This window comes from Tauraco erythrolophus, chromosome 21, assembly GCF_009769465.1.
Source record: "Tauraco erythrolophus isolate bTauEry1 chromosome 21, bTauEry1.pri, whole genome shotgun sequence".
Classification (NCBI taxonomy): Eukaryota; Metazoa; Chordata; class Aves; order Musophagiformes; family Musophagidae; genus Tauraco; species Tauraco erythrolophus.
Genome location: NC_141485.1, coordinates 12,570,590 through 12,592,830, shown reverse-complemented (window position 1 = coordinate 12,592,830; position 22,241 = coordinate 12,570,590). Strand labels below are relative to the sequence as shown.

At 49.0% G+C, this 22,241-nt stretch overlaps 1 protein-coding gene across 2 annotated transcripts in view; it reads left to right on the top strand.

Annotated features, from left to right (window-relative positions):
• The first annotated feature begins 350 nt into the window (after window positions 1-350).
• Window positions 351-22,241, top strand: part of CAMKK1 (calcium/calmodulin dependent protein kinase kinase 1) — a 69,654-nt gene continuing 47,763 nt past the window's right edge. For both annotated transcript variants that reach the window (XM_086624533.1, XM_086624534.1), the window contains exons 1-3: window positions 351-806; window positions 14,640-14,687; window positions 16,371-16,424. In XM_086624533.1, coding sequence (XP_086480659.1) covers window positions 351-806; window positions 14,640-14,687; window positions 16,371-16,424 — 558 coding nt within the window. The remainder of the gene's footprint in view (window positions 807-14,639; window positions 14,688-16,370; window positions 16,425-22,241) is intronic.

The following is a 22,241-nucleotide window of genomic DNA, read 5'->3' as shown; positions in this document are numbered from 1 at the left end:
CACAAGGAGAAGTTCTCTTTAGCTGTGTCACTTGTTGCACATCAGATAAAATCTCATCTTTATCGCTTTCATATCTAGGTCGATGCTTCGTTTTGCCTTTCCTTCTGAGTGTTTGCAACGTGTTTACAGCCTGCCAGTGTTTTGCCTTTGCTTTCTTTTATGTTGGAAGAAGTTGGAGGTGGGTGTCTTGATTACGTTTGTGTTGAGTGAACATTATTATTCAGTTTACCTCTGTTTGTGTTTCCTTTTAGGTATTTCATGGAGAGATTCCTTCATGCCACGTTGTCTGTGAGTGCTAGCATCGCAGCTCTCTGCAGTGCCATCTGAGACCATAAGAGCTGGACGCAGTGATGGGGGACTCTCCAACAAATGCCCTGGTTGGAGGTGTAGACACATGCTGCAAAGACACACAGACTGAACTGGCAGAGCGGGTAGCAGCCATAGATGTGGCTGTTAGCCCAGACAAAAGTGACCAAAATGGTGAAGACAACACTGAAGAAAATGACACAGTCTTTTCTGATAGCATAAAAGACATCCAAAGAAATGGAGTAAACAATGATGTGGGAATGAATGAATTTCTGCCTTCCCAACTGTCAGAAGATGCTCACTGGAGGCATGTTCCTAAGAGACCTCTCACTAGACCTGTCCTATCAAGTAGGAAGTTGTCTCTTCAAGAAAGATCATCAGGAGGTTATGCAGCTTCTAGCAACACTCCAGGTTATGGTCCTTATGCCACAGGGCCATCGCCACGTGTAATGAGGAGACCAACAATAGAGTCCAATCGGGTCTCCATATCAGATTCTGAGGTAGGCATGTTCTCCCCTTTAAATGTGGTGTCTGGGTAAGGTAAGTCTCTCTTAACTGGCAATGGGAGTCTTTTGGAGCAGTAGATCTGAAAGCACTGTTTTTTCTAAGGGGAAGAATAATCCCTGAAACCAGGGATGATATTGGCTTGGAATGGCTGAACACCTTTGCATCCATCCTCCAGAACTCTTCAGGATGTAGCCCTGGTCCTGACACTGGCTCCTTCAGCCCTCTCCTGCCTGGGACCCCCTGTTGTGTAGCGGTAGCAGGCAGAAGGCCTGTTGGGCTGTTCAGAGAAAGGGCTGTGACCAAATGGCTTTGCTCTGGTGTCCCTGCTGTCTGTGCCCTTTGGGAGTTTATCAGTCACAGCAGCTTTGCTGCTGGTATTTTATGGATTTAAGCTTCTGGAGATTATGTATCTCCTATTGTATTTTGCCATTATTGAAGGGATGATTTAATTTTTTAAAGAGCTTAAATGCACTGGTGTTTCCGACTCCTGTCAGGATTTTCCTTTGTCTTTAAAGCATTTATAATGGCAGTGGTAACAGAGGGCTGTGAGCCCCCTCTCCTTCAGAGAAGCGTCTCTGGGTGGCTGCAGTCATTCCTGCTTATCCATCTTGCAGCTGCTGTCCCAGTACCGAGCCCCCTGGTACCCGGGGGCTCAGGAGCAGTGCTCATCTGACTCTTCCTAACCCAGTCGATGGGGAACATGTTGCTGAACATGGCTCTGCCAGTGCCACTGTGACAATATGTTGCTCTTGGGCACTGTGGTGCTCCCAGCCACGATGCCTAAATCCCACCATGGTTCCACCCTGTGTCATAAGGGACCCAAATCACTGGAGTTTACATTTTTGCTAGCATGGCTCCAAGCAACCTGAAGCTTAACATCAGTGTTTCCCTCCTGAAAAGTGGGTGTTTTCCTCTTGCACATCTGAGATGTGCTGTGCATGAGCAAATCAGCTGTTGTCCTCTGGGAAGCTTTGCGAGTCACGTTAGCTGTGAGATGGGTCGTGGCATCCCAGGCCGATAAGAGGATATCTGCAGAAGGTGCACTGCAGAGATTGCAGCTTCTTTGACAGCAGCCATATGCTTTAGTAAGGGAGATGGGGAGGGAGAGGAGCCAGTCCTTGGAAGCGGACGTGACTTGTGTGCCAGCTCTCCCATCCTGCAGCACTTCGACTGTGCCAGGAGTGAGGCTTGTCTGAAATCCGTTTCAGAGTAACTGCAGTCGAGTGTGACTAGCACATTCCCATCTGCAAGCAAATTCAAAATACTCCGTCCTCTTCCGCAGCATCTGCATCTTGGGGAGCAAAAGTTACTGCCTTGGGGTAGGAGATGCTTAGTTTGAAACACAGGTGCAGAGCCCTTCGTTTCCCTGTTCCTGCAGCAATTCTTCACGCAGTGACACGTTTTTAGTGGTCACTTTGATATAACTATTTAGAGCCCTGCTCTGGTGCAGCCCAGATGCTTAACAAAGCTGTGCTCATTGGAAACCATTGCTCATATTGATGGGGAATCGCTGGGGTAGGAGGGGGAAGGGAGCCCAGATGAGAGCTGTGTGTGTGCAGAGGGGGGTGCTCGCCCTCGCAGCAGTGCTCTTGGGAGCTGTGCTTCGCCTTCCCGGCTCATAGGGACAGTATCATGATCCTGTAAGGAATAGCAAAAGGACTAGGAAGATGCATTCTTGTTTAGAGGATAAAGTTTGAGGCTGGCCACTGAATAATGAGAAACAAGTGTTAGGTGTGTGACAGCAAGGCAAGCGTGCAGCCTTGTGCGCTGCCCGACTCCAGTCCCCTGTGTGTGACCTACCAGTTAAAATCGTAGAATCGTCTGGTTGGAAGAGACCTTCAAGATCATCGAGTCCAACCATTCGCCCTGCACTGTCAGGGTCACTAAACCATGTTGCTCAACACCAAATCCACACGGTTTTTGAACACTTCCAGGGATGGGGACTCCACCACCTCCCTGGGCAGCCTGTTCCAATACTTCACAACCCTCTCTGGAAAGAAATTCTTCCTGATATCCAACCTAAATTTCCCCTGGCGTAACTTGAGGCCATTCCCTCTCGTCCTGTCATTCATAACATGGGAGAAGAGACCAACCTCCATCTCCCTACGACTTCCTTTCAGGTAATTGTAGAGAGCGAGAAGGTCCCCCCTGAGCCTCCTCTTCTCCAGACTAAACAGTCCCAGCTCCCTCAGGACAAGTTCTCTAAACCCTTCACTAGTTTTGTTGCTCTTCTCTGAACCCGCTCCAGCACCTCAAGGTCCTTCTTGAAGTGAGGGGCCCAAAACTGGACACAGTACTCAAGGTGTGGCCTCACCAGTGCTGAGTACGGGGGGACAATCACTTCCCTGCTCCTGCTGGCCACACTGTTTCTGATCCATGCCAGGATTCCGTTGGCTTTTTGTCTGCTTGGGCACACTGCTGGCTCATGTTCAATCGGCTGTCGACCAGCACCCCCGGGTCCTTCTCTGCTGTGCAGCTTTCCAGCCACACTTCCCCAAGCCTGGAACACTGCAGGGGGTTGTTGTGGCCCCAGTGCAGGACCCGGCACTTGGTCTTGTTGAATTTCATACAGTTGGCCTCAGCCCATCGATCCAGTCTGTCCAGGTCCCTCTGTAGAGCCTCCCAACCCTCAGGCAGATCAACACTACCTCCCAATTTAGTGTCATCTGCAAACTTGCTGAGGGTGCACTCGATCCCCTCATCCAGATCATTGATAAAGATGTTAAAGAGAACAGGCCCCAGCACTGAGCCCTGTGGAACATCACTGGTGACCGGCTGCCAGCTGGATTTAACTCCATTCACCACCACTCTCTGGGCCCGGCCATCCAGCCAATTTTTGATCCAGCGAAGCGCACACCCATCCAAGCCATAGGCAGACAGCTTCTGCAGAAGAATGTTATGGGAAACAGTGTCAAAGGCTTTGCTAAAATCGAGGTAAACAACATCCACAGTTCTTCCCTCGTCCACTAAACGGGTCATTTTATCATAGAAGGAGATCAGGTTGGTCAAACAAGACCTGCCCTTCATAAATCCATGTTGACTGGGCCTCATCATCTGGCTGTCCTGTACATGACACATGGTAACACTAAGGATGATCTGCTCCATGAGTTTCCCTGGCACTGAGGTCAGACTGACAGGCCTGTGGTTCCCTGGGTCTTCCCTCTTACCTTTCTTGTAGATCGCTGTCACGTTTGCCAGCCTCCAGTCAGCTGGCACCTCCCCTGTTAGCCAGGATTGTTGGTGAATGATGCAAAGTGGCTTGGTGAGCACTTCCGCCAGCTCCCTCAGAACTCTTGGGTGGATCTCATCCGGCCCCATGGACTTCTGCACATTTAAGCTGTGCAGCAGTTCACTTACTGTTTGCTCTTGAAAGAAACCTTGATAAAGCTCTCCATCTCCACCATTTGGTTCTAGAGGCACATCACCCAGTGAGTTGGTCTGACCATTAAAGACTGAAGCAAAGAAGGCACTGAGTACCTCAGCCTTTTCTTCATCCCCAGTCAGTATTTCTCCCATTGCATTTAGCCAGGGGTGGAGATTCTCCCTAACTCTCCTTTTACTGTTAAGGTATTTGTAGATACTTCTCTTATTGTCTTCTATGTTAACTGCCAGATTAAGCTCCAGCTGGGCTTTGGCCTTTCTGATTTTCTCCCTGCATCGTCTCACAGAATCCTTGTAGTTTTCGTGAGTGACTCGCCCCTTCTTCCATAGGTCATAGTCTTTCTTTTTTTTCTTGAGCTCTAGCAAGAGCTCTCTGTTCAGCCAGGCTGGTCTTCTGCCCTTCCGGCTCGTCTTGCAGTTCACTGGGACAGCCTGCTCCTGGGCTCTGAAGATTTCCCTCTTGAGAATTGTCCAGGCTTCCTGGACCCCTTTGCCTTTCAGGATCAACTCCCAAGGGACCCTTCCAGCCAGTCTCCTAAGAAGGTTGAAGTCTGCCCTCCGGAAGTCCAAGGCAGCAGTTGCTGCTAAGTGGTTGTTGCAGGGTGGTTGTGTTCATGGCTGAGAGGCACTGACAGTCCCAATCCGAGCTATCCAGCTAACAGATCCAAGCTATCCAGCTACAGCAGGGAACTTGAGAGAGAAATGGAGAGCAGATCTTCTGTTACATGCATTTGTTCAGTATGTTTGCTGTAAGCAATTAGCAGAGCCTTGTATGTGGGCAGGGAAGACTGAGCAGAGCCAGGAGGTAGGGGCAAGGCTTCTGAGAGTTATGGGGAACTCTGTGTTGAGGATTTTGATCCTATGAGGGATAAAATAACCCTGTGATGAGAAATACAGTCATTGTGTACTTAGCAGCTGCTGTTGTGTTTTCTGTTGATCATTTTGATAGCAGACCCTCAGTGAGCAGGGAGGTTGCTAGGTCACTCTGACAAGATCCAGCTCAGCAGTCACAGCATTGCCCCTGGTCTCGTTACAGATGACTCTGACACATCTTGTTCTAGGTAAGCTACACATTTGTACTTGAGTCCATGCCACTCACCTGCCGAAAGTCATTTTGGAGTTGCTTTTTTTCTCCTTGCATTATCGAGCATCGTCAGTCAGTGCCTTTCAGGGAGCAGGACATGAACTGCTCCAGCTCATGGCTGCTGCCCGAGTGAGTCTGTGCAAAAATGAAGATGAAGTTCATGAGTGTTCAGGCTTTATCAGTGGCACATGTGCAGGTGCCATCCATCAGGAGCAGAGATAGATGGCACAGGTGCATATCAAGATTTCCTGTGTTATGCTGATCGCCATCTAGGATTGCATCTGCTTTCCCTCTCTGGTGATAGGAGGAGTGGCAGCTCACTGCCTGGCTGTCAGTGCTTCTGTATCCTGGACTGATCTGGAGAAATAGTGGAGAGGTGTGCTATGAGGAGATGGAATATGGGGATACAAGGATATGGCAGAGGTGTATTTTCTGTTATTCCCAGCTGAGTTTTGGAAGAACCATGTGTTCACTTAGAGAGATGCTGCTGAGCTCTTTAATGCTGGTTTAATACTTGTTCACAGGCTGGGAGGAAAACTTATGTTCAGGGATCGGAGGGCCAAGAGCCGATGCTGAGCCTGTGATGCTACAGGAGGATTAACCTGGTGCTGTGAGTAGGCAGTGAATCGGGCTGTCCCATCCCCAGGACCAATACCCCAAACACCTGCCTTCTGAACAGGGTTTCTTGGGTTTGTTATTTAGGAAGAAGGTGGCTCCTGGACTGGCAGGGCTGCAGCAGAGCCAGGGCTTGTTGTCTTGCACAGAGGCCGTTCCTGATCAACTGAGCAGAGCCACCAATTAGCTAATTGCCCTGGGACAAAGAGTTGGCAGCTGCTGGTGTCTTGCAGCCACTGCTGACAAGTCTGTATCTGCAGTATTAACTCTGCGAGAGGAGTAACCTGTTCTGCTCTCCTGACTGTGTTACTGTGTACTTAATTAACCTGATCTGTCATTTCTCTATCAAAATTGATCTGTAATTTTAAAAATTTCCTGCTCGTTCCCCACCTTTCTTTAATTATTCATGGACTATGGCCTGGAAGGTCCTTTCAGCACTGCTTTCTCTGGCAGGAGTGTTGCTCACCAGCCCAGGCTGCAGCTCCGAGGATGTGTTGCATCTCTCACAGCCAGGAGGAAATGGCCCGCCTTTTGCAGGCAGGGTCTGTGCCTTAGCTAGATCGTTACAAGCCAGCTGGGTGCTAGCCGTACGGGAGTGCCCGATTTCTGCTGCCTTTACTGCCCATCAGCGCTTCTCTCTAAGAAGGGAATGGCTTTGCCTTTAGCTGTGGCACAGAAGTGATTAAGCTGAAGCTATTAAGGGTACATAACTCTGCAGAACTGAGGCACAGGCCCCAGATTTTAGGTCACTGACCCGTGTTGCCTCTGTTGATGTGACATTTCCAGCTCCTGCTTGGTGCTGGCAGCATGGGGGTAGGAGAAGGTTTTTCTGGGGCTGCTAAAAGCTTCTGCTTTGCTGCACAGATGATGCTCTGGTGCTTGTATGTAGCAAGGCTAGACTCTTTGTGAACATGTTTGTACAGACTAATGACGTCTTGTCACTATGTTTGACAGAGCTTGTCTCACCTGAAATAGCAGAGCTTGTATCTGTGAAAGGGTAGAGGTGCAGCTTGTTGGAAAGTGCATTTGAAAATGCAATGCAGGTGGTTTTCTTCTGTCATCCCAAACCAACCTTTTTAGGTAGCCAAAAAAAGTCTTACTTGGAGCGTGGCTAGAAGAAGAATAAGATGTCTTTTTCCAGGCTTTCTCCCCAGGCCTGCCAGCACAGTTAGTTGCTTTATCCTTTCTCTTCTCCAGTCTCTTGCTGAATGGTCCTTTGTTTCACATGTTCCCTTTCTCTCCCTGCATGCCCCTCACTCCCTGGCATCCCTCTTCTTCCAGCCCGTGTCCACATGGTCCCTCCACCCTCTGGGATCAGCAGGAGGTCGTTCCAGCTCCACACTGCCTGGCGGCCCGCATGCCGTGGCCGTGGGCTGGGGCCACATGTGCTTTAGCAGGAGTGGAGAGGATGAGTCAGGCCAGTGCATTCTCCCTCCTTGGTGCTGCTGCTGGCCCAAGCATGCAGGGAGGAGGATGAGCTCACAAAAGCAGTTTTCCTACGCTTGATGTCCATGGCTTATCCCAGAAGCACAGAAAATAAATCGCTTCTTTGTCCTTTCTTTACTTGGCTTTCCACGTTTTTATGATAGGCCTCCTACTCGTTTGGCCAACTGGTGTCAAGAGATGTCAGAGACAGTGCTTCAGGGCTGGGCTGGTCCAGGTCTCGTGTTCCTCCAGTCTCTGGGAGCTGCCTGTTCTTTTTCATAAAACTTTTCCTTGTGCACAAAGGTGGACCAGGGCAGTGGTGGGGACTGAGCTCCAATGCACCATGGGCTGGAGATCTTCCCCTCCCAGTGTTGTGGGTTAGGCCGCTCCGGCAACCAAACCGCCCCCCCAACAGTCGTTGACTCCCCCTCACCCACCCCCAGGAATGAGGGAGAGAATTAAAGGATAAACGGGAAACCCGTGGGCTGAGATAAGAACAATTTAATACAGATGATTTAATACACAGTGCAGGTGCTCACCACCCCCTCGTATGCAAAGCCCGTCTCGTCCCGAAGCTGCAATCCCGGACGAACGCGAGGCCCCGAAATAGAGAGGGGGGGAGAGAGGGAGAGAGAGAGAGAGAGAGAGAGGGGGGGGTGGAGAGAGAGAGAGAGTACTCCGAGAGTGGGAGTGCTGGGAGAGAGGGGGGAAAAGGCAATAGAGCAACAGCGCAGCAAGCGCAAAAGAGCAGAAGCGGCGAAAGAGCCAAAGCGCCAAAGCCCTTCTGTCCGGCTGCCCCTCACTGTTATACTGGGCATGGCGCTGCGTGATATGGAATACTGACTGGCCAGGTTGGCCTCAATCTTAAGTCCAAGTGCAAATCGTAAGGAGAGTCGTGGACCCCTTGTCCCAGCCATGCTCCCCCTTTACCCTGTTGTGCTCCTGCACACTGGCAAGAACACGGCAGCTGAAAAGTCCTTGAGACCTCAGTGCCAACCACAAACATCAACTTGCTCTCAACGTTCTTCGCAGAGCGAGCCTCTGAGTGAAACCAAAACACGGAGCTCTTCTGGCTGCTAAAAAGAAGAGCTCATTCTGTCCCAGCTAAAACCAGGACACCCAGCCCCACGAATCCCCCAAACTAATTTCTTCTAAAGGTCTTACTGTGGTGCTCAAACTAGAGCTCTCTTGAAAAGATCAAAGATACTTGGAAAACATTTCTTCAAAGAAGAATCTCCCACAGGCACTGCTAATTTCTTTTCCTTGGATTAATTAACCTTTATTTAAAGTTGCATTGCCAACTTGTCTAAGGGCAGGCTTGAGAGAAGGAGAAAGCCCAAAGCTGCAGTTGCAGCAGGGCTGGAACGGGACTGCCTTTGTCCCACTGATCCCATCCTCCTTTTATTCTTCTAGCCACTGTCCTGATGGTACCCCAGAGACCCAGTGGGTGCCTGAGGTCCTGCATCCAGCTTTGAGATTTCAGATGGGTGAGCCTAAACACCAGTGCTGAGCCTCGGTGTTGTGCTTTCTGCCCAGCCGTGACCAGTGCTCCTGTCAGCAGCCAGTTGTCGTGCTGGGCTTCTAGTTTTGCACTTGTTTTTGAATGTTTTTTAAAAATCTGTTTTTTTCTTACCTCCGTGAGCTCTGGGATTCCTGTGTGTCATTCTCTGTTCCTGAACAACTTTCTAATTTGTATTCATTGCTGCCCCTAAAAACCCTTTTCTGACTTTTTTCATTTTATCTGGTTTTAGAACTGCTTTCACTTCCCGTTCCAGACAGAATGAGTTTAAACTAGTGTTGTCTTCATTGCTAGCTTTTAGTTCCCAATTTTCTTTCCCATACATCTCTGTAAAGTGTATCTCTGAATTGCTGAAACTTACCATTCTTTTCAGATTAGCGAATTTGGCTTCTTTTAGCGGGCAAAATTCTCCGTTATATATGTAGGCAGTCTGGTGTTTTTTCAGAAACATCTTTGAAAACCAGCTCTGGCTCTTCCTTCCCATCCCTGTGTCCCCCACCCACCCCCCCCAACCCCTGGACAGGAAAGGCTCAGCTCCCAGTTTCTTGGGGTTTCTGTCACCCAGCAGTGGCAGCAGTGGATTTATGGAATTGGACCTGGACTTCACTGTGCTTTATGATTTTTGATCAATTTTCATTTTCAGTGGCATTGACTGATTGATTTCCTGCCCCCCCACTCCCTCTTGAGTAATACCTTGGACATGTTAACAAATGGAGCATGTTTTTTTTCAGCTGCAACAGTTATTGCGCACTTGGACAGACAGTCTAATTTGCTGATAGCTTTTCATTAAAGGATCTCATTAAGGTTCTTGCTCTGTTCATATTGATCCGCAGTTGCAAATACATTGGCATGATGAAATCAAGAGGATTGTACAGTGTTATCTTTAAGAAACACTTGGCCCAGAGATAGGTGTTTCTCTCTGATAAAGGAATAGTACAATTATCTCACTTCCTACAGGAGAACCAAAGAACGTAGTAACAACCCTGCCAGTCTGCAGTGACCTGTGGCAGGAGTCGCTTGAGCTGTGAATTATTTCTTCCACAAGGAGAAAAAAGGTGGAAAGCACCTATAATCTGGTTTGATTTTTGCTGTGTTCAGCTCAAGTGCTGGAAGCACGGCAGAAGCCAAGACGATAGTGCTTCTCACTGGTAGTTATCTGAGTGGAGGGTGATGGAGGTGTGGATCAGGTAGGGATACAGCAATAGCGAGTGTAAACTCTCGGAGGCTGTGCTGCAGACCCTGTCATTACCTGTCCCTCAGACCCTCTCTGGGTATTCCCATCCCAGTATTTATCCATCCCTTTCAATAAACCATCCCCCCGAGGCGGGTGTCCTGGCATTGCTTACAAGCTCCATTTAGCAGCAGTGAAAGACCAGAGAGATGCTTCAGGTGGTTGTTCTGGTGAGAGATAAGAGTGGTAATTTCTAGCCAGAGGTAAGAGGGATGGTGGAAAGGCGATGGTCAGAGTCAAAGGAATTGGTGCCTCGGACACAGGGAGAAGGCATAGTCTCTCCTCGGTTGCACTAAATGCACAAAGGACTCTGCTCCTTCAGGAGGGAGGGAAAAAACGCCACCATGGCTCCCTCGACAGTGTTGGCAAGAAGCAGCAGCTAACTGGGTGCTTTAGAGATGCCGCCTTGGCTTGAAACAAGGTACTGACTGCAGACTGAAGAGTCTGTGGCTACATGTAAAAGGCTGTATTTACTTGTGCAAGTAATCCCTCCTCAGGGTTGGAGGTGTGATAACAGGACCTGGTCATTGCAAGTTTGCTGGTTTGAAGAGCAGGAGATGCTGAGGTGGTTGGAGGCTTTCTCAGAGGGGTGGTCACTTTTCTCGCCACGACGCAAAGCACAGCCTCGCACTGGGAAGTGAATCTGCTGATACGGCGTTTGCAGGGGAATTTGTCCTCCACGTGTCCGTACCCTGGGTTCCTGCGTGCTGCTCTCTCCTTTTAGGGAAGGGGAGTCCTTTCTACAAAATGCAATGGGATTTTTCGTTTCCATATATTTCAGTGACCTTGTGCTTTACATCTTGGCTTTTGCTGGGTCGTCCTCCCTCCTCTCTTGTTGCTCCTAGTTGTGATGGGTTGTTTTTTGCCTTTGGAAAGATCTGTGCTTTGCGAGCAGTGGAGTTAATACACTTCTATGGCCCCATTACTCAGTTGGCTCTTCTTCCGTGTCAGGGTGGTGGAGAAAACTTCCTTCACTGGAAACAAGATCAAGATTTCAATCATTCCTTGTATTCCTGACAAGCCACTGCTTGCAAGCTTAAACCATCAGTTCCCTATTCCTTTATTCTCCTTCCCTGTGAAAATTGCTTGCGTTAGGAGTGTTTTCTGGTTGATGGTGGGGGAAAAGTCAAAATTTTCGTCTACCACATCTGTGCTTTAATACATTCTGAGAGGCAGAAGAGTGTTGCTGTAACACCCCCTGTTCTTACAAACAGACTGAAGGCATGTGGCACTGCTTTGCTGTCTGGCACTGCTTCGGTAGATTGCGGGGCTATTTTGAGGTTTGTGGGAAGGCGAATCTACCTGTCTACATATTTTATATGAGCTTTGTTCCCAAAGAAGTGCCTGGTGCAGAGGCTGGAAGTGGATTTCCAGCCTGCTTCAGTGCTTGGCAATCTCGGGGAGAAATACTGTGTTCAAAAATGCTCTCTGGGGAAGTGTGTCCCATCTAAGGCTCAGCCCAAACCATGTGCTGTGTTTGGAAGCTCTCCCTTCCCTCACCCCACTGAGTTTGGGGTCCTCTGCCCTGCGATGCAGCTGAGTGCTGTGTGTAAGTCAGGACCAAGGCAAAAGCCACCGCAGCCCACCCTCCCCGGTGCCGGTGCTGCAGAGATCCCTCAAAAGCACTCTGACTCTTTGCCAGGAGACTTGCATTGCAGCGAGGTGTGTGCTGTCCTCCTGCAGACCCCGTCATGGTGGCCAAGCCAGGCAGGTCCCCTGCGTGCTCCCCAGCAGCTGGGCAGCCGCAGGGAGAGCTTGGTGTGGGCAGTGCACACTGCTGACCCTGCGCTCACGGTCTTGAGCCCTCCTGGGCTTCTCTGGTGTCTGAGATTTGCTTCTTGTAATTAATGAGGCTGGAAGGGTCAGCTCCAAGTCAAATGAAGCTGTGGAGGTTTTGCTGCTGTGGAAGTGCTTTCCTTTAGGTAGTACAATACTAAAGGGAGGGTAGATTTAACATCAGATGACTGAGTAGCTCTTCTGTTCCACCTTCCTTTCCAGTGGTTAATGCCTGGGACCACCATCACTCCCTGCACTGCTCCTGTTCTGTTGAGCAACTCAGCACCCCATCATTACACCCTTGTCACAGCTTGCTGGGGGTCTGCATCCACCACCTTCCCACCCCTTGGGGTTTCAGTGCTGGCAAACAGAGATCAGACGTGCTTAGGGGTGACTTATTATAGCAAATACTGTATCAGCTTAAGGGAATCTATTATTGTTTGTGTTACATTGCAAAGGAGCTTGGCTCTGTGTGCTCTCCTCGAATAGCAGCCCACAATCATAGAATCATAGAATCATAGAATGGTCTGGGTTGGAAGGGACCTTAAAGATCGTCTAGTTCCAACCCCCCTGCCATGGGCAGAGAAATCCTCCACTAGACCAGGTTGCCCAAAGCCTCATCCAACCTGGCCTTGAACACTTCCAGGGATGGGGCATCCACAACTTCTCTGGGCAACCTGTTCCAATGCCTCACCACCCTCAATGTAAATAATGTTTTTATTGCCTGGATACCTGCCATAAGGTCTACACTGTGGACTCCACAGCTCATCTTTAAACCCAAAAAGGCTTTTCAGGCCTTTTGTGGTAGAATCTGTGTGGGGATGGGGCATGAGCTGAGGGCTGGAGCACAAAGGGATGGCCTGAAAATGCCTACGTATCTTTCCGTCTTTGGCCAACACTGACCTTCAGACATATACCTGTGCCAGTGTGAACTGACTGTTGATGGGGCCAGTTCCCAGAATGTTGGTGGCACAGACACTCCCCCTTGCAATCAGCATGTGCCTAGAACAGCAGACTACATGTTGGCATATATTCAATAAGCCTAACTTCTGGGCACTTCCAAGTAACCCATAAGCTCCAAGCTCATCTTTGTGTAAGATTCATATACCTGGTCTGTAGTAATTATCCCGTATTCTGTGACGATACACTATTTCTTCTTCCACAGTGTATTCATTTGAATGTCACTATCCAGGATATCTGTGAAGCTCTGAGCTGCTTCGTTGGCAAGACTGGAGTCTGTAATCTGGAAACAAAGGGAAAGGTTTCATCTGCATGCTGCACTTGTAGAAATTTAGCAGTTAAATGCTAAAAGTTTAGTTTTTGCTAAAATGATAGTTTTGTTTAGTTGTCCGAGTGTCGTGCTTATTATTTATTTGCTGAATCCAGCTACTATGTTGGGTTTTTGTCAACAGTGCCCTGCAGAAAATGACAGTATGAAAGTTTTACTTCATGTTTAAGTAAACTCTCTGAGGCAGCACATTGATAAAGTATTATTGCACTTAGCTCAGTTATTACTGTCCACATGCCTTACAGAAGCAAATCATACCTGTAGTAATTGCCCAGATTATACTGTTTTTCATTGCCTACGAGAGTAAAAATGACCAAATGGCTGGTAACAAGCTGAGGAGTCAGGCACTCCTGGGTTTTTGTCCCTGCTTTGCCACTATCTGTTCTGTAATCTACGGCAAGTTACTTAAACTGTGTTCATTTTGAATGAATTTAATTCATGTAAAACACTGGAATTGTACCAGGGTTGAATTTGACCCTCTGTGTCTCAGTTTCCACATCTGTAAGATGGGGAGAATATACCTTAACCTACCTCGCAGGGTTGCTCTGAAGACCAGCTAATGTTTGTAAAGCACTTGAAAATGCAAAGACCCTCCTAGGTTGTAAGAAGAAATATTGCCGAACTCCGGCAGAGAGAGTGTTATATTTTTCCATAGCTCCTCATCTCACAGGGAGAGGAACATGAACGTTTCTAGATCATGAACTCTTGGTACAAACCCTTGTCATTGACATACTCCTAGGAGCTTCACATCCTGTGTCCGTTGGAGCCAATGGCAAGATTTCCACTGGCTTCAGATGGAGGGCAATCAAGACCTAAGTAGTAGTAAACAGGCTGACTAAATGGTTAAGGGTCAGGAGTAAAGAGAAAACATACATGAGTTAAGTATTCTCTTCAGAAATTCTCACTGGTGACTTGTACCAAGGAGCATCGTACTGCTGACGTGAGGCCTCGTTGTTCGTTTAGCCATGGATTGCGTTACAGTTACTGTGAAACAATGGAGCAAGATGAGGGTTCCTCTGGGTGCAGCCCCAGCCTTCATACACGGCCCACAGAGGGTCCGTGTCTTTGCCAGGCTGATCTTGGGAAGGACACAGGCTCATACTGTGACCCTGGGGCTGGCATGGGTGCTGGGAGCTGCCAGCCCTTGAGAGCCCTGTGGAGCTGGGGGTGGGTGCTTTTCTGCTTGACATTGAGCCCGGTCCGATGTAGATGGTCAGTGTGAAGAGGCCAGAGGCTGCTGCCAGGCTCACCGGGCTGAATGTGGAGCGATGCTGAGGAATCGAGGCAGAGGGGCCTCTGGTGTTACACCAGCACAGAGTCAGAATTCAACTCATAGTTGCTTTGTCCTGGGCCATCAATAAAAATGCCGTGCTTGTAGTGTAACATACACCAGTTTAAATAAGATTTAGTCTTTCATTATTCAGTACTCTGCCTCTACTCGATACTGATTCAAACTCACTCATTTCCTTTTACCAATACTCTAATTATGTTCTCTTTTGATCTGCAGGACTGCGTGCAGTTAAACCAGTACAAGCTGCAGAGTGAAATAGGCAAGGTATGTTACTGGAGCTTGTGTTTGTCACAGGCAACCTGCCTGCACACACACGAGTACAGGTAGAAAGACTGTGCCAGCCCAAGGGATCTTGCTGGCCAAGACTCTCTGCAACTTGTGTTTGTTTTGGAGTTTATTTGTTTGTTTTTTTGCCTTATTAGTTTGAGTAAGTTTTGTTCAAGGTCAAAGTTGGAGCTACTTCCTCTGAAATCTGATTCATTTTCCTTCCCTTTGAGGGCAGTTAAGCTGGCTCCCTGCCAGGGTGTTTGCTTGCCAAATGTAACACTAAGAGCCTTTGATGCATTAATACAACCCAACGAGGAAAGAAAAGCAAAAAGATGAGGACAGGTGTTTGGTCTCCATCAGGACTAGTTTAAGTTTCTATGTCCATGAATGAAATGCTAGTTCAATTCTAGTCCATACGTAAAAGCTGCAAAATGATTCAGAAGAGATTCCTCCAAAGTTATTTAGAGGTCTGGGCTGGTGAGCAGTTCAGACACCTGCACATTTGGATGTCTGCCACCATTGCAGATGGGTCCACTAGTGACGGTGCTGTCTGGAAGCTGTACTTGCCTTTGCAGCAGGAACTTTGCAGTCAGAAGGGATTGCACCCTGAGCTGCAGAGACCTTCACCAAAAGCTTCATTAGCCCAAAGCGAGAGGCCCCAGGCTGTAGGAGGAGGCACAGTTCCCATGTGTGCCGTGGGCTGTGTGCTCAACTGCTGGCAGTCAGGATGTAAGGCTGGAGATGCTGCTGCTGGTGGCATGGCAGATGTCATCTGAAACTCATACACGGCTTCAGACCCACTTATGGCTTTTGTCGTTGGCTTAAGTATGATATAAGGAGAGTATGAGGCCTTCTGTCTGGTGGGTTGGCCCCTGCCTCCTCCTTCCCTGTGGGTCACAGCAAGCGGATAGGCACCCTGAGTTTGGTAGTGGGTCTGCTGGATGGCTTGTTGGTCTCCTCTGAGACCTGAACTTTCATTCCAAGTCTCACTGAAGTCAAAAGAAGCGTTTTGAAGGCTGTAATGTTCATCACACCTATTTATTCAACAGGCATCTGTCAGGGATGATACATACCATGGCGTCATGTCTGTCTTGCATAAAATGTATGGTGTTGATACAACCGTGAAAAAACAATGATTTGGATAGAGTTTGACTTCAGGCTGTCACTGGAGCTGTGGATGTAGCAGCCATCTAGGCCTGCATCTGCCCAGGCAAGAGGCGGTTGGAGGAAAGCAGGCAGCTGGTCCTCACTGAAGTCCATTTGCTTTTGAGAGTTAGAGAGGTTTCCTACTGAAAGTGGTCTTGCACAGAAGTGTAGAAAAGGTGTCTGTGCAGAATTTCCAAACTTGCACAAAAAAAATCTACTTGAAAATTATTCTTTTCTTCTCACCCATGTTTGAGTTAAGACAGACACAGTGACTTTGGCTCAGGGCAGGAGGCGATATTCTAACACACTCAACTCCTTCAGACGTTGTTGATCCTCAGGTGCCCTGTGGCTCCAACAGAGCTGCCAAAATGTACAACGTTGCTGCAGGGTCACATCACCTGCAGACTTTGCTCGGGGCTAGGCATGGCCTGGGGCTGTGAAGGGGTGTTTTTCCCCTGTTCAAGGCCAGCCTTGAGCAGCAAGGAGACAAAGTGAAGCTGCTGAACTGACTGTGCAATTTGTGTTTATTTTTAGGGTTCCTACGGTGTTGTGAAACTGGCCTACAACGAGAACGACGACAAGTATTATGTAAGTGTCTCTTGCCTGCTCCTCGCTGCTGCTGCTGCCCCTCGTTCCCTTTTGCACCCTGAGAGCTAGGTCCCCCCTGCCTTGCTGCTTCTACCATAGACATTTCTGATTCGGGTGGCATGCAAGGAATCGAACCTCCCTGCTGAGCACGGAGTGCTGCCTGCGTGCCTGCTTGTGTGCGGTGCCGAGCAGGAGGGACATCAGGTGGGCTGCCTTATGTAATGGGTGGGGATCTCAGATACAAGGCTGCAGAAGCATCTTGCTGATTTGTCTTGACGTTTTCTAGCTATGAAGCAGGTCACCTGAAATCAGAGGCGTGTGGGTGGTTGTATTCAGCACCTGCTGTGCGTTGGAAGCTCAGCCTGGCACAAGCAGGTGTGTTTTGTAAGGAAACGAGGGTGTTTATCAGAAAGATGCTGAAGAGTGTGGCCCAGCTGTGCAGTGCCTGGCTCTGCTGCATCTTACCCCCTTCCAGGATGGCGAACAGGACCTTGGTGTCAGGTTGTGAGGTGTAGTGCAGAAGACAAACCTTGGCTTTTAAATCTTTTGCTGAGCTGAAGCCAGAGTTAGGAGAGTTTTGGATTAAAAAAGGCTGCATTTGTTGAAGGCTCCTTCTCTGTCCCTCCCCTTTAAGGCAGGCAAATCCTAACCATCCCAGCTGGGATTCCTCCAAAATCTGTCCGCAGGTATGCTGTATCCCTGGGCTGCCCTGTGGCACATTTTATTCAGGCTGAGAGCAGGAGCTGGACAGCTGGCAAAAGGAAAACTGTCTTGCTGTGTGTGGCTGTGTCTGAAGACTTGTGGAAGCATCTTTGGGCAGTTTCTGGTGGATCCCAGGGCAGGTATCTGCTGAGCAGATCTGGGTGGTTGCACTGCTATTGAACCCGAATCCAGCTGCCCTCGATGCAGCCCTGCCAGTCTGGCCCTGCACTTCAGCTACTGCTCCGTACTGTGTTTGGTGAGAGGAGTCCTGCTGTTGCTGGCATGATGGAGTGGCCTCACATGGGTGAAAATGAGCCCATCAGAGCACTCGGACAGACTCATGTGCGGCTCCGTGTCCCAGTGCACAGAGCTGTTGGTCTTGGCACAAAGGGGAGTAAGAATATGCCATCCAAGACCATCTTAAGAACCTGAAGGTGGACAAGTCCATGGGACCTGATGAGATGCATCTGTGGGTCCTGAGGGAACTGGACGATGAAGCTGCTAAGCCACTATCCATCATATTTCAGAAGTTGTGGCAATCTGCTGAAGTTCCCAATGACTGGAAAAGGGGAAACATAGCCCCCATCTTTAAAAAGGGGAAAAAAGAAGACCCAGGGAACTACAGGCCAGTCAGTGTCACCTCTGTGCCCGGCAAGATCATGGAGCAGATGCTCCTGGCGACTATGCTGAGGCACATGGAAAATAAGGAGGTGACTGGTGACAGCAACATGGCTTCACTAAGGTCAAATCCTGCCTGACTAATCTGGTGGCCTTCTATGATGAGGTTACAGCATGGATGGATAGGGGAAGAGCAACTGACATCATCTACCTGGACTTATCCAAAGCATTTGATACTGTCCCACACGACATCCTTGTCTCTAAACTGGAAAGACATGGTTTTGATGGATGGACCACTCTGTGGATAAGGAATTGGCTGGATGGTTGCACTCAAAGAGTTGTGGTCAACGGTTCAATGTCCACGTGGAGGCCAGTGACGAGTGGTGTTCCTCAGGGGTCGGTACTGGGACCAGTGCTATTTAACATCTTTGTTGGAGACATGGACAGTGGGATCGAGTGCACCCTCAGCAAGTTTGCAGATGACACCAAGTTGTGTGGTGTTGTGGACGCGCTGGAGGGAGGGACCTTGACAGGCTGGAGAGGTGGGCCTGTGAGAACCTCATAAAGTTCAACAAGGCCAAGTGCAAGGTCCTGCACGTGGGTCGGGGCAATCCCAAGCACAAGTACAGGCTGGGCGGAGAATGGATTGAGAGCAGCCCTGAGGAAAAGGACTTGGGAGTGTTGGGGGATGAGAAGCTCAACATGAGCCGGCACCGTGCGCTGGCAGCCCAGAAAGCCAACCGTGTCCTGGGCTGCATCCAAAGCAGTGTGGCCATCGGGTCGAGGGAAGTGATTCTGCCCCTCTGCTCTGCTCTCCTGTGACCCCACCTGGAATACTGCGTTCAGCTCTGGAGTCCCCAGCACAAGAAGGACATGGAGCTACTGAAGCGAGTCCAGAGGAGGCCACGAAGATGATGCGAGGGCTGGAGCACCTCTGCTATGGAGACAGGCTGAGAGAGTTGGGGCTGTTCAGCCTGGAGAAGAGAAGGCTCCGGGGTGATCTTATAGCAGCTTTCCAGTACCTAAAGGGGGCCTACAGGAAAGCTCGAGAGGGGCTTTTTACAAGGGCGTGTAGTGACAGGACAGGGGGCAATGGCTTTAAACTGAAAGAGGGCAGATTTAGATTAGATAGAAGGAAGAAACTTTTTACATTGAGGGTGGTGAGGCACTGGCACAGGTTGCCCAGAGAAGCTGTGGCTGCCCCATCCCTGGAGGTGTTCAAGGCCAGGTTGGATGAGGCTTTGGGCAACCTGGTGTAGTGGAGGGTTTCCCTGCCCATGGCAGGGGAGTTGGAACTAGATGATCTTTAATGTCCCTTCCAACCCAGACCATTCTATGATTCTATGAGATGTAAAGTGTGCTCGTTCCCCACTACTCCTCAGCTGACTCTTGGATTTACAAGGGACATGCCAGGTTGGAGGGGCTGGGTGGGAGATGTGTGCCTGTTAGTATTAATTAGCTCTTCCGTGCTTCCAGCGGGCATGAAATGGCAGGAGAAATGTCTGGAAATGAAGGATGGAAGAGATAAGACAAATATCTGGACAAGGTGCCCTGGAGTTGACCAAGCAAAGGAACCACAATTCTTTCCATCCTCTGTGCTTTCCAAGCTGACTCACCCGCCGCACCAGGGTGGTTGCTGTTCCCAGTGGCTCCCTTCTCCACTGCCCTCCGAGTCCTCCCTCCTGCACCCTGCAGCACGATGGTTTTGTTCTGCAGAGAGCAATGGTGCTGGCGTGGCTTCTCTGATCCGTCTGTCCCATCAGTGTAGGCAGTGCCAGGAGCAGCAGCACAGAGTGGGAACACATCACATCATGTTTGTTTCCAGCTGAAAATATTTCTGTTTGAAAATCGTAATCTTTTGTCACTGCCCTCTTGTTCTGGGAATACTGGTGCTGTGCTGCTGGCTGCCCAGGGCGGGCAGGGTGGTTGTCACAACTCGGCAGAGAGAGGTGGGTTTAGGTTAGCATTGCCTGCTGCGTTCTTCTCCTTTTTTTGGATTAACACTGTGGATGCAGATTTAACTGGTCAAATCAAAGGCAAAAGTGAAAGCTTGTGTCCAGGTTAGCCTGCTGTGTGTTAGTTAATCCCTGCTTAATCTCCATTTCTTTTTCTAATCTAAGCAAGCACTTTAAAGCTACTGCATCCCGAGAGTGGCTCCCATGCCTGGACACTTCTGTTTCAGCCTCGCTGCCCAAAGAGGGATGGGGTGCCAGCCCCGTACTGCCAGCATTGCAGGGACACGCTCTTTGCTTCACCCTGGTCCTCCTGTTGTGGGGGTTGAGGCAGAGTCTGAACCAGATCTCAGCGACTCTGGGGCTGTGAAGCAGATCCTGGGAGACGTGTAGAGTGCTACAGCACACACAGAGATGGGACCAGAGTGAGAACATTGGCAGTGTCTGCCTGCGTTCTATTGCAGTCAACGTCAGCATATGGGAGAGGAAAGAGCAGATGGCTGCGCTGCTGCCGAAAGGCTGTGATGCCAAGGTCTGTGTTTCATGTGCTTGCTACCCCTTCCCCAGCTGCAGTCACAAGCAGATAAGCTTTGGCCTCTGATTCTTCCAGGTGCCTGCGCTGTGTTTTCCAGGAGGACAAGCCATGATGGAGACAATTCTGCTTTTCCAAGATGCTTTGAGGTCCCTTCCAACACTAACCGTTCTAAAACGGCCAGGAGCTGGCAGACCTTTTAAAGCTTCAGAGAAATAGCAGCAAATTGTTTAACTGGCTAACGGTTGCTCAGCTCCCCATGCTTGCTGGTGTGTCTGATCTATGTGCTTTCCCAGTGCTGAGATAACTTCCATGTTGTTCTGCTTATCGCTTCTGTCTGAGGCTGCGTTGCAGCAATGCACCACGACCCCCCCGGGGGATACCTAATGCAGCTGCCTGTTGCCAGCAGTTAGTAGAAACAATTGCAATTCTGAGTTGGAGTGGGCGTTTTCTGTGTGTTTATTTTTCCCCAAATTTACCTCTGGAGGGTTGTTTTTGTCTCAGTAGTAAAAAGCAATAAAATAATTGTAGGAAATCAGGCTTTGGTGAGCAGCCCCTCATAACCAACTCACCTGTGCAGTGTTTTAGAGTAAAGCCAGGGTGTTGCTGCCTGCCTTATTTTCTTTTAAGCTACTGGGCTGCAATAAAAGGTAGCAGAACTTCAAAGAAACCAGAAAATTTTATTCTGCAGTATAATTCAGAGTGTGACTCATGATTCTTGCTGAGGCATGGCATCCTTTGCTAGCTTTTTTTTGTAAAGCCAGGGTTTATAGGTACCAGGAACTGAATCTAGCTCCTGTCAAAGCAAAAGGAAACATTTCTGTTGCTTTAATGAATTTTGGATCTGGCCTGGAATTAGGAAAAACTCTCAAGAAAAAAAGCTGATCACTGCATTTGGGAAAAATGTAGATGGATTGTATTTACTTTGTGGGGTTTTTTTGTCTTCCATTAAAGATGGGCAAGTGCTTCCAAGAGCTTTATTCTTTGTTGCTGTGAACAACCGCAGTGCCGTGGAGGGCTGTGACAGTGTGCTGACTTTCTGTATCAGCAGATGCAGGGAATGTATTAGACTGGGGAAATTGGACTTTCAGCACCAAGTATGTGACCCAGTGCCCCCTCCAAGGAGGAGACCCCATTGGGATGCAGAGCTGGCTCCCAGAGCAGAGGTCCCTGCCACCGTGCTTGGTCCCTGCTGCTGTTGGGACACGTGAAGCTGTTACAGCAGCATTCGTGGGTCTCTGCCAGGGAACCCTTTACAGCTGGAAAGGTTTCGGTGTCTCAGTTTACAGGAGATGCTTTGACAATGACTAGGGGAAAAAAAAGAAAAGCCAAGCCCTGTGAAAAAAGCAGCAAATAAAAAGCAAAGGCAAATGTGTCCAGGCAGAAATCTAGTTTAGAGTTGTGCTGATGGAATTTGATTCCGTGATGCCTCGGGTCATGTCTCCTTCCTATTTTCAATAAATCAGCTTGCAAAGAAAAATGGTTATGATGGACATTTATTATGCTACTTCTGGACAAAAGCAATAGCATTGCAGGTTGTCACTGAGTTTCTCTCTTTTTTTCTTTTTTAATCTGGTTTCCTAAGAAACGAGATTTGTGTGATTGTGTTCTCTGCCTTTGCTTGTACCTAACAACCTTTGCATAGAGGGCTGTTTTCTACCCACTCTCAATGAATGATGGGGAGAAATTCCTTCGAAGTTTTTGAGAAGAAACGGCTGAACAAAGTGCTGCTACTGAGGGAAAGGTGGCCAGCAGCAAGCCTTGAACTTTCTAGCCCCTGGAGAATCCACTTTGGTTGCCAGTCAGGCGAGAAGGGAAGGAACGGCTCCCATGTTTCTCATCCTCTTGCTCACATGATAGCTACTAAACTGCTGCCACCTGCACTCCAGTGTGGTGATGACCAGGGAAATGATCTTAGGTTTACATTAACACCTCATGCTGTTCAACAGTGGGGTCATGAGGAGCTGGATCACCCAAGGTAAGAGCAGGAACCTCCAGGAGATGGCTGGAGGC